At 38.7% G+C, this 18,470-nt stretch overlaps 1 protein-coding gene across 1 annotated transcript; it reads right to left on the bottom strand.

Moving 5' to 3' along the window:
- Window positions 1-801: 801 nt before the first annotated feature.
- Window positions 802-8,846, bottom strand: LOC140279797 (serine-rich and transmembrane domain-containing protein 1). The gene is made up of 2 exons (XM_072374970.1): window positions 8,527-8,846; window positions 802-1,664 (listed from the first exon to the last, which is right to left on the bottom strand). The coding sequence occupies exon 2, from the start codon at window positions 1,649-1,651 to the stop codon at window positions 1,310-1,312; it is 342 nt and encodes a 113-aa protein (XP_072231071.1). The 5' UTR covers window positions 1,652-1,664; window positions 8,527-8,846; the 3' UTR covers window positions 802-1,309.
- Window positions 8,847-18,470: the final 9,624 nt, after the last annotated feature.

Below are 18,470 nucleotides of genomic sequence, written 5' to 3'. Positions count from 1 at the left end.
GGAACATTTCCTTGTTTAATTTGCGTCTTATGTGCTGCGTAAAGCTAAAACGCAGAACCAGTCACCAGTGATTACATTGTGAACATGCTAAACTTGACACGAAGAAAATGAGCTTGCTTACATCTTTGATTTCACTCATTCACTTAAACCAGACACTTTTCTGTTTTTGGTCAGCATAGATTGGTCAGTTGATTACAAAGAACTTGCTTAATGCTCGTGTGAGTAATAGATGATTCTATTTAAGGTAGTTATAATGTGCTGGCAATGTAGTTGTATGTTATTATAAATGCAGCCATTATGCTACATTTATCCTCTCAAATTTACAGTATGATCACAGCCATTAGATTCTCATTTTCATGCAAATGATAAAAGGTTTTGCCCTTACGCTACTAGAGACTCTGTCAGTCAGAAGCCTAAAGGATATTGGAATAAAATGCTTATACTGTACATAGTGGAACCAGAGTTACTATCATCTAAATGCTCACATTAACAGGAGAACAACAAGGATTTCTCAGGACTGCCTCCTTTTATTGTTTGTAGTTGTCATCTTTGCTTTATGGGCTTTGTGTCCTTGTAGTTTTTTGCCACTTCTAACCCAATCTGTTTGTAGCTGCAAAAGGAGACTGTTTTTTTCTGTCAATGGTCTACACGCATCATTGCTTTCTCACCTCCACAGCACCTCGTCTGACATCTTTACTGCGCAACCTCCTTTCTCCAGCCTTTTCACAGTTTTAAATGTAATTTATACTTTCCATCCCAAAATGATACTGAGCAACTAGGAAACATGCATGCATATCTGTACAAAGTAGTAGTTTTTTTAATATGATTTTTGAGGATTATTTTGCAACGTACTCTACAGATATTATCAGACATGCTGTACAAAGCTTCACTTCAAAACATTGTTATTTTTAAAAATACAAAGAGGGAAAGAAAGGTAGCCGTCCTTTTCGTTGCCGTTGGAAAACCCTTTGTCTTCATCACTAAAGTAACGTTCAGAGGCGTATTGTTACCCTCACCCAATCAGACCTCTTCATCACATTGAGTTACAAGGCCCCGGTGTGTAAGCATATTGCACAAACACACCAGAATCACTGAACCACCAGGATTAGAATACACATGCATGGAGTTTAGTGCCATTCTGTCAGCTAGTTTGGGGCCAACTATGCGTTTTTGTGTTTGTACATCACAGAGAGGCTCCCATGTGTGCTTTGCTAACATGCATGCTTGCCAGTAAATTGCATGTAAGCATGCAGAAATGACAGCACATGGATGCATAAGTCTGCACTACATGAGCTCCTTCCCACCTCCCTCAGGTGGAAAGCGCGGAGATGGTGGACCTCTGAGACGAGATGCTACAGATCTCCATGTTGGTGAAGGAGCTTCCTCCCTCACTGCTGCAGTCTGGAACAGAGGAGGAAGAGGAGATGATGTTCTTCAGCCTGTGGAGGGAGATGATGAGCAGTGTCAGCAGGAATACCAGCAGGCCGAGGAAGAGCCACACGTACACATAAACATTGCCCTGACGTCCTGGAGATGAGGCAGCTGCCGACGTTGATGCAGAAGTTGGGGAGAAACGGAGGAAAGTCCCATTGTCTATTGGTGTGATTCCAGTGTCATTATGGTCCACCAGCAGGACATCCATCCCTGACATCCTGAATGACTTCCTAACATGGATTTGCAGGAGAGAGAAAGGTAGATTAGATTTATTGAGAACAAGCAGAAACCCACACAACTCCAACATGAATTATTTAAACGGCCTGTAGGAGAAATTCTCTTTTGTCTGTTTGGAGCTGCTAGAGATTTACCATCTCCCTTCAGCACACTTCAGCATGGCAGATGGTTGCTGACAGAAGAGTTTTAACTCACATCCTCATATAAGTGCTAAACAGCCTTCAGTTGAGGAAGAGGAAAACGGAACAATTGTGCGCTTCTGAGTTTGGGCCAACAGATTATGGCAAGATGATGAAAATACTTCTAAGGAAAAATAGTTGCAAGCAAGTAATGAATTATTTTAAGCCTCTGGGAGCCCAAGGTGACAAAAAAAGATCTACCCATTGATCTGTAATTATTATTACAAAAGATAAAATATTTGCATGAACTAATCTGGCATTAAATTGCGAATGACTAAAATTATTGTTAAAAAAAAAAGAATAAATACAAGTATGTGAATTGTAGAGAAATTTCCAATCAGTAGATTAATTATGATGTTGTATGCTACAGCGTGTAGAAATCATGTGATGTGCCCATGAATAAAAATCCAAAATGCAAGTATATTTCAACATAAACATAATGTTGGAGAAAGGGACTCACACAACCTTTGACTTTGCAACATTACACAAAACACATGACATTATGGAGAAACCGTATAGATGCTGGAGTGTGTTGCTCATAAACTATGACTATCTGAGTTTTCAGGGTTGTTTACATGGAAAATTCAGGAAGCTGCATAGATTGAAGGGACCCCTTTGAACTAAATGGAGCAGAGTGTGATGAACAGCAGGGGGAGTGCTTGTCTCATCAAATGCCTGTCAGGCTTCGCGCCAGCAGCAGTGTCTGCTCATAAATGAAGGCATCCTTATCTGATGAAATTAAACTCCTCATAATCAGCTTTCATAAAGTCAGCTGAGGGCCAGTCCTTTCTACTGAATATAAATACTGTTGATAATGTTCCATCTCAAATAACTGCATGGTGCAAAACTGACTGGATGATAGGAAGTATAGGTATTGTGAAGACGTTGGCAGTCTTTGTATTGGTGAGAGATGGAGGCGAAGAGGGAGAGGGGCTGATTTGTATTTGGTTCAGGCCAGCCTTGTGTCTTGACTTGATCTATGACAGCCGGGAGACACTTCAAAGGGAGGAATAAATGACCATGACTAGAATGAAAGCAAAAGGTCAGCACACACTTTTCATCTCACAGTAGTGTGTGTTCACTTTGCTCTTATCTGCCAGCTCTGCAATCCCCCCCCCCCAATCCATTATTCATTTCCAACATGCCCCACATACATGCCTAGCAACTTGCATGATATTGAGGAGAGTAGGGTAAAATACATTCGCTCTCCAAAAGCCGTTTGAACTGCATTAACTGAGTGTGTGGCCCCCATTAACAGAACATGGTCAGTGTTTTTGTGCAGAATAGGAGGATAGCAACAGAAGGCACTCTAGAAAACACTAAATGCATATTGGAAGAGTGTTGTCAATTATTGTGATAAAAATGTTTTGCACAGTTAACATTATTTCAACGGTAATGGTCAAAATATTGTAGCTTTAAATCAATATTTTACTGTTCTCACTTTTGAATAAATGCAAAGGAATATTTCTTTAATTTTCATTTTTTCACTTCCTCAGGGCAATGATATTTACAAGGACAAGAATGGGGGCCCTGCGTCACACGGCACATTGTAACTACTGCTGCTCTGATATACCTCAACATACAGTATTTTGAATCATATATTTAAGCACAACAGAATAATGTCTTATAGACATCAGTAATAGACCATGACATGAATTTGTGAAGTGTAGTAAAGTGACAGCACCATATTAAGTTAGTAAAAAAAACAAAAACATCTTGCTGCTCTTAAACTTAAACATTGGTTTTAAACATTATTTCATTATTGTTGTTATTTTTTGCTGTTATTTTTCTAACTTTATTTCAACTTTGGTCGTGAATGTCATTTGAACCTATCAGCCTGTTACATTAGCCTTCCCTATAAAGAGGTTTTGTATGCTTTTTATAAAATATGTTGAAAATATGTTCCCACTGTCAAGAATGCAACAGCAGCACTGCTCTAGTGACCAGCTTGTCTTCCACTAAAGATGTGGTTAGGTTTTTTGTTTTCTGAGTGTAATGAAAAAATCTCATCTCATAGAAAATGTTACCACTTTCCTCTGTATTGCTTATGAAGTTTAAGCAAACCAATCTGTCCCCAAATTATTTTCTTCCAGATTCATTCACTCGCTTTCATGTCTTTCTCTGGAATGAATATTTGACAAGAACTCTTTGATATGCGGCCTGAAGCACCTCTGGGGTGACGCACTACAAAATGAGGATAGACGAGTTGGGCTGCTTTCTTTCTGTGATTGTGTGCTTTGCTACCCTATCTTTGTTTTCTTTATCAAATGCTCCCTGTGGTCGACTCAGCCATGAAAAAAAGGCTTTTGTTTGCTTTTATTGTTTCCTTCTCCCCAGACTCTTTCAGAGTTGAAGCATTCACATTCACGGCACAGAAACAGTCATCCTCTGCTTTTGTAGTCTTTCAGCAGTAAGTCTTCTCCGTTTTTTGTGCCGTTTTTCGTACTTCACTTTATAAACGGACTGCCACTCATTTTACCCCAGAAATTATTTGACAATCTGCATTTCAGGCATAATAACTACATGTTCACTGAGAGTTTAACCTGTCATTTTGTAACTCCACTTTTCTTATCTGACACCTTGTCTTCACCTTTACCATTGTTATTGTACTCTTTCCGTCCCACTCTTTGCTTCTCTGTATAGGTTGTGCTCCTTCATGATATGTTGTTTTGAAATCTGTGATGAAGCTTGTTCATTGTGAGCTGAAGTGCCTGATAATTGTACCTAATGATGCTTTTTGTAGCTAGGCAACAATGTACGCTCAGTTCTTTTTCAAGCTAATCTACTTTAAAAGGCCAAGCCACGCAGTCCTGCAGAGTCGGGAAGAGGTTAGACATACGCATGCATTCACACACCCACCCACACATGATAAATACCGCTAGTTATTTTTCCTTCCCAACCCATTTGATGCTCGTGGTTTTGTCTGAGTCTGTGGTCTCATCTCTACAAGTTGTTTCATTGCGCTGGCATTTTGTTGAGAAATCTAAGGTGAGTTTAATGGCACACTCTCTTCATGTCATACCCCTCTGCATATTTCTTGCAGACCACCCAGCAGAGTATGTTTTTAAAATTATGTAGATGTCTTTTTTTCTTCTCTGTGTGATGGATCTACGTTTTTCTTTTCAGAACAAACTAAAAACAACTAAAAAGTTTGGGGCTTTTCATGACTAGTATACTAGTACTAGACAAGTATTTCTAGTCAACATGACTTCTCATCAAATCTGCAAGCTTGTTGAGGGAACAGGTTAGTTTTTTTTTTTTAATAACCTTAATCAAGGTTACTAACCTTTTTTTTAAAAAACAACTGTAGGATCCACATTGGGGGAATGGGTAGTGGATGGTGCATGGAGGAACTGTGCGTTCAACCATGCAGCAACCATGCAACTTAAACACTTTTGTCACTTCCTGGTTTAGATAATATTATTTTGGTAAGGTTAGAAAACAATCATGGTATTTCCTAAAATACATTCGTTTTACAATGTGACCGTCACCTTCATGGAAACCATTTTTTCCTTTCACATGCAGTTGCTCTCACGACCACTAGAGGCCACATATACTTTAAACACATTTATTGGCCACATCGGCCTAATTGAACAGAGGCCACATGGGCACATTTTGGGGAGATGGGCCATCTCTCTGTTATGTATAGTTTCTGATATGAAACCATGTGTGGGCTGCTACTTGCTCTGTTTTTTTTCTGCTTGCTGTCTCTTTCCATCTGAAGAAAAATAATGTGCCTTGTCTCAGACTCACTTGATGTGCTCTCAGCTGCTTTTACTCCTCTCTGAGCGTTTTAAAAGCTTGAGTGGCTACTTTTTTGCATGTCTGTACAGTATAAACTGATGTGCAGCAGCTGCTACTCTAAGAGGAAATGGCCTGACTGGGCTCCAAACATCAGTGCCATTCCGACTGAACATTTCTGAACTTCACATTATGTGACCACCATCTCCACACTTTTTAAGAAACTAATAAAAGAAGTCCATTTACTTTATTCCTAGCATTATATTTAGATTTTTCTCCTCATACTGTCGTCCTCCATATTCTCGTGCTTCCTCTTACTTTACTTAAAGTCTCCTATCCTGCAGCTCATCAATGAGTTCTTTCAGAAGTGCTCCCCCTTTTCATTCTAAGATATGCCTGTTTTATCCGGCTGTTTCACCGTCATGCACATGTTTCTTTTTTTCTGTGAAGGGCTTAAAATATAGCTTTGGCTCTCTTCCAACCTGCCTCCCTCTAATAAATCTTTCTCCATGAGTTCTGTACCTTTTCCTCTTCAGTCTTGACTCAAGCATATGTTTTGTCTGCCACAAATCTGTATTTACAGACAGTAGCTTTCACACCCAGAGCTCTCTTTTGTCCTGATCAAACTCCCCCCTCAACCTGCACAATCTCTGGGAGTCACTCCTCAAACAACCTCATCCTTTGCTTGTTGAGCACATTCAGCCAAACTCCTCCTGAGACATTGTGCCGCATAGCTTCCCCTGCTCCACTTTCTCAATCTGTTCCCTCCACCCTTCTCAGTTTTTCTCCATCGCTGAATAATCTCCACTGTCATTTTTCTATTTATTCAGCTCAATTTGCCTCCTCTTATGTGTCCTGTCCACAGAAATATCCTGCGCAGTCGTCCTATTTTTATCACAGTTTGAATTTTGAGCGTGTATTTTTGTGAAAGTTTGTGCTTTGACTGATTTTACTTTGATGATTTCTGCACATACTTGACATGGCAATAAAACAACTGAAAATAATGTTTTTCTGAAGAGAAATTATATTTTATGATGATTAGGAAGAACTTAATTATCTTCAGTTTTGATTTCCTCTGATTTTCTGTTTTTTATCAATAAAGAGCCACTATTGGGGCACTAGGGACATAATAGTTCATGATAGTTAATTCAGGTCCAAACAGAAGCCGCAATAGACTCCCTGCTGTTTCCAATTAAACTTTGGGATCTCTGGGACAGAAAGCTGCCCAGCAACTACTGCAATTTTAACCACCTATGCTTGCAGGGTGTGCAAATATTTACTAAAATTCAAACTTCCAAGTGAGACAGATTCTGTTGTCTGTTCTGTTATGATATAAGCTCTGCATTTCATGAATAATGGACGAGATCTAGATGTGCCAAAATGTCATGGCATTTGGGCATACTATGTGTGTATGTGTGTGCCTGCACAAGAGCATGCTCTCTCCTTCTTTATTCGCACCACACATCTAAACCCCAAAAAATCATGCTAGACCAAATTAATAAGTACCAGGGATGTTCATAATCTATTTATATGTGCACAGATAGGAGATAAAAGTAACTTAAATTTCCAACACATTAGGTATCTGATGTTCTAAGCCAGATCAGCTGAAGACAGACTGCAGACTCAATCACATGAATTCCAAATGGCTCCTGCAGCCCCAAATACCACAGATAACCTGTGCAGGGGTCAGAGATAAATGATGAAAAGTATGAAGAAAATGGTGCTTCAATATGCGACACAAGCTTTCTTCAAATTCCCTTTTTTTCCCACAAGACAACTTTTTTTGCTTCTCTCCATTTTAGATTGCTTATTTATCATGTGCTTGAAAATACAATTTAAAACACTCATATGCCAATAAATGAGTGACAATACTCTGAATTTAGCAAAAGAGGGAACATTGTAATGAATCTGTAAAACAATAGACCTGTGTTTTTATTCACTTCTTTTACATTTGAATGACAAAATCTAACAGCACACCTGAGTGCACTCAGAGCTACAGCAGGGGTTCAGCATATCTGCTAGCAGCTGTTATCTGAATCTCTCAGATATTCAGGGCATGAAAGTACGAATTACAAAAGGCACAAATTGGAATGAGATTTCAAAGGTGTTGCAAAAGGCTTATCATAATCGACAGTAAGATAACATGAACTAAAACCCACACAGACAGTCAGATACTGGGATTGCTCTGAATAGTAAGTATTCAGTCATTTGTTTGGTTAGTGGCCAGTGTGAATAATGAGCACTATTGCTTTGATGTTTCAGTGTTTTTGTGTATGTGTGTGTGTGCTCTTGTTAGTTTATCCCTCAGGTAAAATTAATTTTTACACCTTGTTCCCATATCTGTTAATTACTCCTAATTCTGAGTGTTGCTGCCACTGAATTTGGTACTGACACAGTGTTTATGTGCATCTTGTCTACTATACGTTTATTATGTGAGCGTAGTGAGTCATAAATCACTTTAAGCACACACGAAAAAAGATACTTTTGTTCTCATTGAGAACATATCTTCTTCTATTTTCTCTCTCATTCTGAAGGTACATTTACTCCACCTTCACTCACCCTCCCTTTTTAACTGCCCCATAAAAAGCCCGCTCATTTGCCAAGTTGATGTACATGATGTATACAAGAATTTACCCTCTTACATTGACCTTGTTTGCTAGATGTAACAACGGAAGATAGGTTTCGTAAAACATAAATATTTCTCTTTCTCTAGCCAACCATAACGCCGTTAGTAGTCTTTAAACCATCAAATAAAGTTGACCGAAAAGATAATTATGAGGTGAACAATGGCTCTCTGTATTCAACTGTATTCTTGCATATCAGATTAACACCATCCCTTTCTCTTTCGTCTTCTTAAAAGCAATTTGGAAACGTTTCATTGAAAGCAGTTTAAACAAACAGCAGCATATGATGAAGAAATGGAATAGTTACAGACCTTTTTCTGTGTGTGTGTCTGCTGCTCCTGGCTCACTTTGTGCAGAAATCCATCCTGTGTTCAATCTTGCAGTAGAGCAAACTAAACCTGCTGCCCCAGAGATCTTCCCTGAGAGCCTGTCCGCTTTCTCTCTTTCTCCCTCTCTGTCATTTAGTGTGACATTGGCAGCACGGGCTCTAAAGCTGGAGTAGACACTGTAAGATGTGAGTCCAATGTATGAATGGATACACACATACACACACAAACACACACACACACACACACACACACACACAAACAGCCTTTAACAGAGGCTGTAGTTAATGAATGCTGTTTTTTTCCTTGAGAAGTGGTAAAGAGAAATGAAGAGGGGGTGTAGTGCTCATTCCAATCACATCCCCTCTCTCTGTGACTCCCCCGTCTCCACCCTCCTACAATCCTCTCTACTTGCTCATCACCTTCAATGATGATCACATCAACAGTCAACTCTATTCCTCTGTGTCGTGCCGTTATTCATTTCCCCAGAGCAGACATTGCTCCTGGCTGACATGCTGCTCAACACTGGCAAACAAATTGCTAAGTCAGTAGAGGCACAGTCTGATCAATGATTTGATAAATCTGACCAATAAATCAATATTTACTATTCTGAGTATAGACTTCAACAAACTGCAGCTAGGCCCTTGTTGTCCGCCTTGTGTTTGTGTGAGGACACTGCTCTAAGCAAACTGCGTCAGTAGAGAGTTTCCAGTGGTGAGCAATAACTGGCTGCTGAGGTGCTGCCAGACCAAGCTCCTCAAATGAGATCCAAAACAGGCTCATGAATGAGAAAGGGCAGTTCAAGGGGAAAGATACTGCCTTTAACACCTTAAAAGTTTCTAAACTCTTCGCACCTCATGTCATCTTAAAGCTCTTAACTTGTATTTTCACCCCCTGCTCTTTTCTCTGTCTCTCCCTTTGATCCCCTCTTGATGCAGCATGTCTGTTAACAACATCTCAGCACTTGAGTTGTGTAAAAAAAATCTCTTGATGCAAGTTAAAAATGAACGCGCTGAAACTAATTATACGTGATATTTGACGATTGTTCAAAATGCTTTTCTCTACATCTCTACTGTATTCCTTCAAGTCTCAAAATAGAGATTATTCTATTCTTAAACTATACCCTTTGTAAGCACAAAACATGCAATTACATTTTCCCCTCTCAGCTAGTGGTGTCAAGATATTCAGATTTGTCTGGACAAGTTTTGAAATATATATCTACAGTGTGTCAGAACAGATTTAAACATGACGGCTGGCTCTGTTTCTATCTCTGTCCAGTCAAAGCCTTTCCTCCTCTTTCTTTTCCCCAGAGCCCTGCACAACTATAACACTTGACAGTCCAGCTCGATGCCCAGACCTATCATTACCATGTCATCAACAAAGACAGTCTGACAAGTGTTGTGTGCCTGTGCTTAAGCACAGTTGTACTTTGTGGTGACGGCCAATATAGGCATCACAAAGGTGATGCTTGAACATTGGTTTTAAAGGTGCATTGTGCAACAAGAGAAAAATGCGTGTGTCGCACTCGCAGCCCAAGAAATATCTGTCTCTAGAGTCTAAAGCTGTTTTACACACCTGTAACTCACACCTGCATGCACACTTGTACACAACTAAATTCTAGAAATTTCGTTCGGGGGCTGGAAAAAATCATTGAAAGAAGTTTGAAGCAAATTGTAAAGACATACAAGTTTGCATATGCCCTCCACTCTGGAACACCTGTAGAACATTTCAGGACTCTAGTGCATATGTAAAAACAGCTCATGGTACGTTATTCAGTGGAGGATAACATTGACTGCATATCAATGAAAAGCTACAGTAGTGGCAGTAGTAGAATTGTTTATATGTCAAATTTCTAATATACATACATGAGTGCTCAGAGTTTGAAGAATATGTATTCTTTTCATTATCTCAGCTTACCATGTTAGGGTCCTATCATGTTTGAAAGTATGTGAAATATACTGACATCTAGTGTAAAAATTGCATATCACAACCAAATAGATATCCTCTGTCTCACCCTCTCCCTTCAAGGGTTTGGGAGAAATTGGGGTGGCCTCCCCTTTTTGAGCCAGTGCTTGGTTTGTCTGTTTTGGTTTGAATGTGGAACCTCAACAACACAGAGCTCTTTGTCATGCTCTCTCTATGTGCTTTGTAAATCTGGGCAACACTGAACCTTGGGAGCACAGAAATGACTCACCATCCCCAGAGCCTTTAGTACTTCTAAAAATTCAAATTGGTGTTACCACAGAACAACGTTTTGTTCCTCTTTTGTTTTTTTCCATATCTTTTTTAAGATTATTTCAAAGTGCCGAAAGATAAGATAAATTATTTAGAAGAAGAAACACTCGTTCAAGTTCAGTCTCGTCCGAAGTAAAATAAACGTTGTGCATGACTCTGAATCTCATATGAGCTTGTTAGCACCTTGATGATATTTATGAAGGTGGCAGATGACACCTGTCCCTGCTCTGTGAAGAGGAAAAGGCACCTCCTCTTCCACAGATGCCTGTGTCTTCAGCCATCTGCCCACGAACTGGAATAGTGGAGGGAAATGGCAGCAAAGGAGAACAGAGAGGAGAGATGAGAGGACTTTATTTCACACTCAAATCCGGCTTTACTTGCCTGACATTTTAAGTATTTGCATGCACTTCAGACAAAATCTGACAAAAAAGATGTCTGGGATTCATTGGATGAGCACATATTTGTATTAGAATATTTTCTTAATCTGAGCCCTCCAAAGAGGGAAAAAAAAACATGATAAATATTCTAATAAGACACTACTGGTACTTTCGCTGATGCTGACTATTTTGGGGAAAAGACCAACGACAGAAACAAGGGAGCATTTGTCATTGCTTAGTTATTCCAATGATGATTTCTCCTCACCTCCGTTCTGCTAATCAGACTGTTCCTAAGTCTATCACAGGAAATCATTACACACACAGCAGTTCCAATTTTACGTAATAGGGAAAATGTTTGGCAAAGTTAATGAAGGCAGCGAGTACACGTACTGTCTGTGCAAGCTCTAATGATCTTGAGGGCTTTTGTATTTTCTGTGTGTGCAAGCATGAACACGAGAGAGGACTGACGGATAAAGATAAGAGCATTGCCCTCAGTTGGCTTTTGTCACTATTTCCCAGAAGGTGAAGAAGCGGTCGTTGATTCCATGTCTGAAATCCAAGCCTGTTCTGGTGTCATGCCATTCCAGCGCTGCCCTTGTGAGGACACCAGTGTCTGCACTGCATTTTAATGAGACATGCTGCAGGGGAAGGGAGGGGTTTGATTTGACATTCTGCTAAATCCTTGTGAACACAAGTCAAAAATCTGAGATACAAGATGGGAAAATGTCAGGATATAAGTTGCAAATACACTAGGTGCACAATTATTAGGTAAATTGTATTCCAGAGAATTAGTTCCACTGTTGAACAAATATAGTCTCAGTCAGTTTTGTCTTAGAGGTTTTGTCCTTCTAAAGTAACACAGAATGACCGTTCAACTTTTAGTGTGGAATATTTAGGGCTGTATTTTGCACTTAAAGGCAATCTTCAGTGCTGCACACTCCCCTCCAGAAATTGGTAGAAGGTCTTTTAATCAATTTACAAACTGGAAAGGTACAATTAACTCATCCGTAATGACAGCATGCCATATCAGTACCCCTCCTTCACTAAAAATGGCATCTGTGTCCCTTACTGAGTCCACATCCATCAGCTCCATCAAAAATGAAAAAGAAAAAGTGCCTTGAAGATGTTTCAATTTACCAATCTTCTTTCACAATGTCTGTGGTCAAAGTTATGCAGGACCCAAATATGGGAAACAGCACTATGGAGGCAGTAGGTGAGTACTGAGGATTCATCAAAAGAAACAAAAAGTGTGACTGAGCTGGAAAACCAAAACCTTGGAGCACAATAGACAAAATGTTTATGCATTTGGCAAAAGTTTTTATCCAAAGTGACTTACAGGTAGGCAGAGGAACCCTACTGGAGGTAGTACCTTTCATGCAGGGGATTTGAACCCAGGTCTCCCACATGGAAGGTGGCAATCATTACACTACACTATCCAGTCAAATAAAAACAAATAACAACCTGAGATGGAGAAAAAAACAGTGCATCGAGGAACAGGAAAACAGAGAGGAAGTAGATAAAGGAACCGTTGTAACAGCAAGGATCTGACAAAGACTGAGATTAACCAAGGGGAATACATACTGAGGGGAACTAATGAGAAAGTGACTGCTGCGGGGCGATTGAGTGGAGACAGGTGTGAAAGTGGAGCTGCGTACCAAACAGGGGAAATAAGGATATCTAGGAATAATGACCAGAACAAGATTCTAAAACACAATACAGGGTAAGGGTAAAAGCACACATAAAAAAGGAACTAAGAACAACAACAGAGAGCAACCAAGGAGCCAAAAACTAACTAAACCATAGAAACCCAAAGAACAGAAAATCCAAAACAGTTAAAACTACCAAGTGATAACACAAAACAGAGCCAATCAAGAAAGTCAGAAATGATAAAACCATAGAAAAGACCAGGAACTCAAAGGACCAGGAATTCAGAACAAAGACACATACTAAAAACATAGATCATGACACCTTATTCAGATGTGATCATAATTAAAATATTTTTACTTCGGCCATGTCTTTGATAAGTAACTGTGCACATGGTGTATGTTCCAACTGTGTGAATTACAGATGTGCTTCTCGATTTTATTTCTATTCATTAGCAATCTGAATTGATTAAGCAAAAACACTTTAAGAGACTGACTCATAAAAGCAACATTTATGCCTTCGGTGAGCACATAAAACTGTTTTGCCTCTGACTGTAAGACATCACTCATCAAACCACAGTTAAAACACATTTCGCCTGTTTCAAGGAAATTTGTGGCACACTCCAGCTTTTGGGCTCACAGGAATGACATGCCAATCAGAGTGATCCCCCTCAGATCTGAGTGCATTGAGCAGGGCAAGCATACTGAGGCATAACAGTGGCACGCACGCATACACAAACACACACATACACACACACAGATCGGCATCCTGATAGGCAAGTACTTGTCCAGAATAACAATGAGACATAGGAAAGTGTTGTGTCCTCTGTGACTGGGAGCAAAAAACAACAACACTTAAGCACAATGAAGCATGTGTGAGCAAGAAGTCCAAGAGCAGATTGAAACCTTTTCAAGTCAGTAATTTTTTCTACCACTAATAGTGTTGACAATTTAGTGCAATCCCTCTGAAGTGTACACTCAAAATACATGAAAGACGAGAAGAAAGGGAAAATGTCCTCAGATTCATTTGAATATATGAATAATTTAATGTGCCAAAAGATTTGGGGCCCTTAAATTGCAAGTAGAAGAAAGCTAGTATTTTCTTAACACAGGCATTCATAATTAATCTGTTTCATAGTTCAAACTGGGAGATATTGATGCAAAAGTCCGCCATAGACTGTGATGAGGATACATGGACAAAATGCAGCACTTTTATCTTTCAGCATAATTACAGAATGATTTTGTCTTCCTACATTTCATTTAGTGGATATCACATGGTTGATTTTGCTCTCTCCCTCCATATCTCTTTCTTTATGAATCACTCATGAAACGACAGACCCCCAAAATTAAACAGTTTCATCAGTGGTTTGTAGTGTTGTGGCATGCTGTGATCTTCATAAAGTATACATGTAGTTCATTGCTCTCTGGTTAAAGATTGAACAGTCTCAGCTTATGCGTGTTGCAGCTTCCTGCTACAAGCAACATTAGTAACCTGCCATTTGAAACAAAATTCTCAATCTCATTTTAATGTTTTTTGTCTTGTTAACATATGAACACTGTGGGGGAAAAAAATTCAAACAAGAGACAAAGAGCCACAGTATGTGGACTGTCTGATTGAAAACATGCCTGCTATTTTTGATGACATGAGGATTCGATGCAGTTTGTTGGCGTTTTTTGTGACTCCACTTTTAAATCCTTTTTCTCGTCAAGCAGATCAACAGAGTTGATTTGGACTCCTTTGAGTTTTCTTGTTTTGCTCTGAAAACTGGATATCAAATCACTGATTGTAAGACCTTTCATAGACCCAATGAATGAATGGTTCTGATTGCCCCTCAACAAAATATGATCCATCTCTGTGCAAGTGTTTACTGGAACACAGTTGAGGTGAAGTCTAATAAGGATGTGCTGCAAATAAAAGTTGCTGTTATCAACACAGAATGTATAATTGAAAGCTATGAGCCTTAATGTATTTTTTTCTTAAAGTATTTACTTACTTAGCTGGTTAATACCTTATCCTCTGAGAAGCAGAAGAATGGTTATGAATAGAAGACAGTAAATTGGGTGACTTAAATTGGAAAAAGCTCAATTGATTATTAATAAGTGGCACATAAGAGAATTTTCCGGTAACTCTAAATGTATCATTACTTACATCAATAAAACATTGGCATATCACAGATTCATTTGACTGTGATTATTAAAGTTAGATTGCATGTTGATCAGTTAACCAGATCTTTGCTTTTGACAACTGCTTCCTCTCTGTTGAATATTTACATGAGCTAAAAACCAATAAAATATGGTTTTACTGCATGGAAAGAGGGTGATATTTTTACAGTTTCTTTTTCAAAATGATGAAGACCTCTGTGGTGATCAGGAATGCAATTCTCAAAGATTGTGTCACTTCAATTAAAACAGTTCTTAACGTTTTAAGATTTATGTTGTATCATAAAAGTCTAAAAGACTTGGCTGTAAAAAGCTCAGTTAAAACTGCCCAATGGACCAATAGGGTCCCACCACTACAGGGTAACACTACAAGGGCACAAAAAGTCAAGACCAGTGTTTGCCAAAACCTGCTTAGATAAGCCCTTGTGTGGCCAAAGGAAAGCTCTTTGGAAAAGCAGAATGTTTTTGTTTTTAACTGAGAACGTAAAGCTCATAAGGAAAAAAAAAAAAAACAGCCTGAGTAGCCTAGAGTAAAACATAGTGAAGGTCCTAGCATGCTGTGTAGCTGCTTTGCCGCTGCTACTGTAGTAATGAAATGTTTTACAGAAATTATGAAATGGGACGTTTAACAAAGCATTTCAAAGTGAAAAGTGCCAGAAAAAGTTTATAGTTTTCAGCAGGGCATCAAACTAAAAAAGCCACCCAGAAGCACAAATGAATAGTTGAGAAGGAGAGGATGGACTCTTAAACTGGTAAATTTCTATGGAAAAATTCTGGAGTAGGGCTAAAATCTACTATTGCACAAAGAACTCAGGTAGACTTTGAAGCGCTTTAATATTTGGCATGAAAGACAGGCAGAAACTACAAGCAGACAGGTGCAAGAAGGAGGAGGTTGTCATTGTTTCCAAAAGATACAATTTAATGAAAAGTGATGGTACTTGTGTCTAGGATACATTTTTGTGTTTAGATTATTTTACTATTACCCAAGTTTTCTTTGTGTGTGTCTTTGGACATTTCATTTAAATGTACTTTTACAAAGATGGCTCATTTGCACTTATAATTGAAGCTATTCTAAATTTACAATTCAGGGTGGCAATAATTCCGACATTCTTGGATGAGGGTGCTCTTGAGACATGAAACAACTCCATCTTCATCTACAATTCTCTTGGATGGCACTATTTATAGCTGATGCTTAGACCTCCAGTACATCTGGTCAAAGCCTGTCACCAGCAATACATCACACTAATGAAATGGCTACAGCCCAATACTATCTGTCACGAGTAATCTGCATCTACTTAGGGACAGAACGGAAATGAGAGAGGGATAAAAGTATAGAGGGGACGTCTGTCCCCTGAGAAAGCGTCATGTTTGTGTTTTTGTGTAGGTGTGCATTTGTGCAGTCCCTCGGCTCAGTATGCCCTCAACAGATATTGATTATATTTTGACAGGAGAAAATAGCCACAGCAGCCTGCCTTATCCCCCATCTACACTGGAGCAGATAGGTGAGGATATTTCACAAGGTCTTCGGTGGAACAAAGTTCCAATGCATCTTACCTGTCAGAGAGAAAATTACTCCCGCTTCTCACTGTAACTTGCTTTTCTTTTCATCCTTCTCTTGAATCGTATGTGCCTCCTAGCCTTTTGCCCTTGGAGTTACTGGTGTTGAACTTAAGTTTTTTGAGAAATTAAGTGAGTACAGGAAAATAATGAATGTAGTTTTACATATTTTTCATATAGCCTCAGCTCTGCTTTCACATTGGTTTTCACTCTCAGAACTGCATTGCATTATTATACAAATATTGTGAGCTGCTTAATGGCACCTTTATATATATCATGATAAATTGAATTGAATTAAATTTTAGTAAGAACATCATAGAGCATATTGTTTATGTTTCAGTCAAAAGTCTGATATGATTGCAGAGGAAGACAAATGATAATGTCATTCTGGCTGTTATGACATGAAAGCATGGTCAAACATTAATATTAAAGCTTCTGTTTGGGAAAATGTCTGTTTATCAGCACATCAGAGTTACATTTCTATCTAAAGGCCCTTGTCTGTATGTCATTGATGGGTTTCTGTATGGTTCTAAATGCTTTTGAGAGAAAATGGACCAATCAACGTGCCCATATTAGTTTTGCAAGTTTGAACACACAAATTAAGAATAGTTTCTTATCAAAAGAGGAGGAAAAACATAGTGAATAAAAAAAATATGTAGGACTCAAAAAGTGAGCCCTTCACCAAATACATCTGTCAAGAAAGTATTAGGAATCACGGTTGGCTGGAAGTTCAAGAAGCAGCCTTCTGACCAAAACGTTGCAAATTGGAATCTTAATCCACAGCTGCTCCGCTGGAGCTGCTCAGCAGCAGCATGACAGGACTGCAGTATACTCTTTGTACCCTTATCTGCCTCTAGGATATATGAAGTTTTTGCCATTAAGAAAAGTCACAGTAACAGTGGTAATGAGTATGTCCCACAGGCATCTAAACATCTGCCTCACTCTGGTTTTTAAATCAGCTGAATATTTCATTGCTTTGCACCATCTCCGTTCCCAAGAGAGCAAAGGCTCGGGGCTAATTTACAGAATTACTTTTAATAGGGTCACAATGTCATGTGATAAGCTACAATTTTGTTCAAACCCATTTTGATTATTGTGCTTGCTTGCCGGTGTTACTGAAGATAAAGCATGCCACCTGATGGACAATGTGGAACTTGCAGGCATTCATACTTCATTTAGACAAAACAACAAAGTGACTTTTTAAAATTTCTTTCTTTCATTGATGTTATTGCTCAACATAGTTTTTATCATCCATAAATGTGTTGTTGCTGTATACATCTTGTTGCATCAACTTGCGATTTTTAAATTTGATAATTAAAGTAAATGCATGTTAATTTATTTATTTTGGACCAAAACATCAAAATTGAATATTGTCTCTTTTAATCCTAATCCTCTTATTCACGACCAAACCAAACAACTTCAGCTTCTGCAACAACAGTGGAAACAGAGAAAGCTATCAAAAATGTGTCTTGCTATTTAACCCCAGCTGAGGACCGAACTGACAGAAAAATATTTGTCCAAAGGGACCTATAGATTTTTTATGTAAAAACTTGAGGGAATAAGTATTTGCAGTGAAGTGGAAGCAGCCAGCTTAAAGAGAGTCATGAATATTCCAGTAAAATGTTTGATAAGCAAGAGTTGTAGCATTGCTTTGATAAGAACATCAAGCACAAATTTCACATATGAGCAATTTCCCGGCAATGGAAGCAAAGAGTCAGGCAGTGACTGAGCTACAGTTGCAAAACATAAAAAGATATCATGCATACATACAAATACATAAATCCTTCTAAAACATAAACCAAAGTTGTGTTGTAAATATCCTGGAGCATTTATACAACTACTTTATACATAACAAATAAAAAATTCTATTTTGTCAATATATGTACAATCTTTATGTTTTCAAACATTTAGGCATACCATACTTAATATTAATCCTATAAAGTTCCTGAGAGAGATG

The sequence above is a fragment of the Leuresthes tenuis genome, unplaced genomic scaffold (assembly GCF_036924035.1).
Source record: "Leuresthes tenuis unplaced genomic scaffold, fLeuTen1.0.hap1 SCAF_21, whole genome shotgun sequence".
NCBI lineage: Eukaryota > Metazoa > Chordata > Actinopteri > Atheriniformes > Atherinopsidae > Leuresthes > Leuresthes tenuis.
Note: the sequence above shows the minus strand (reverse complement) of the source record. Positions and strands in the feature narration are given on the sequence as shown.

What these genes read in the sequence shown, in the direction of transcription:
- LOC140279797 (XM_072374970.1), bottom strand. Translation starts at nt 1,651, where the DNA reads ATGTCAGGGATGGATGTCCTGCTGGTGGACCATAATGACACTGGAATC.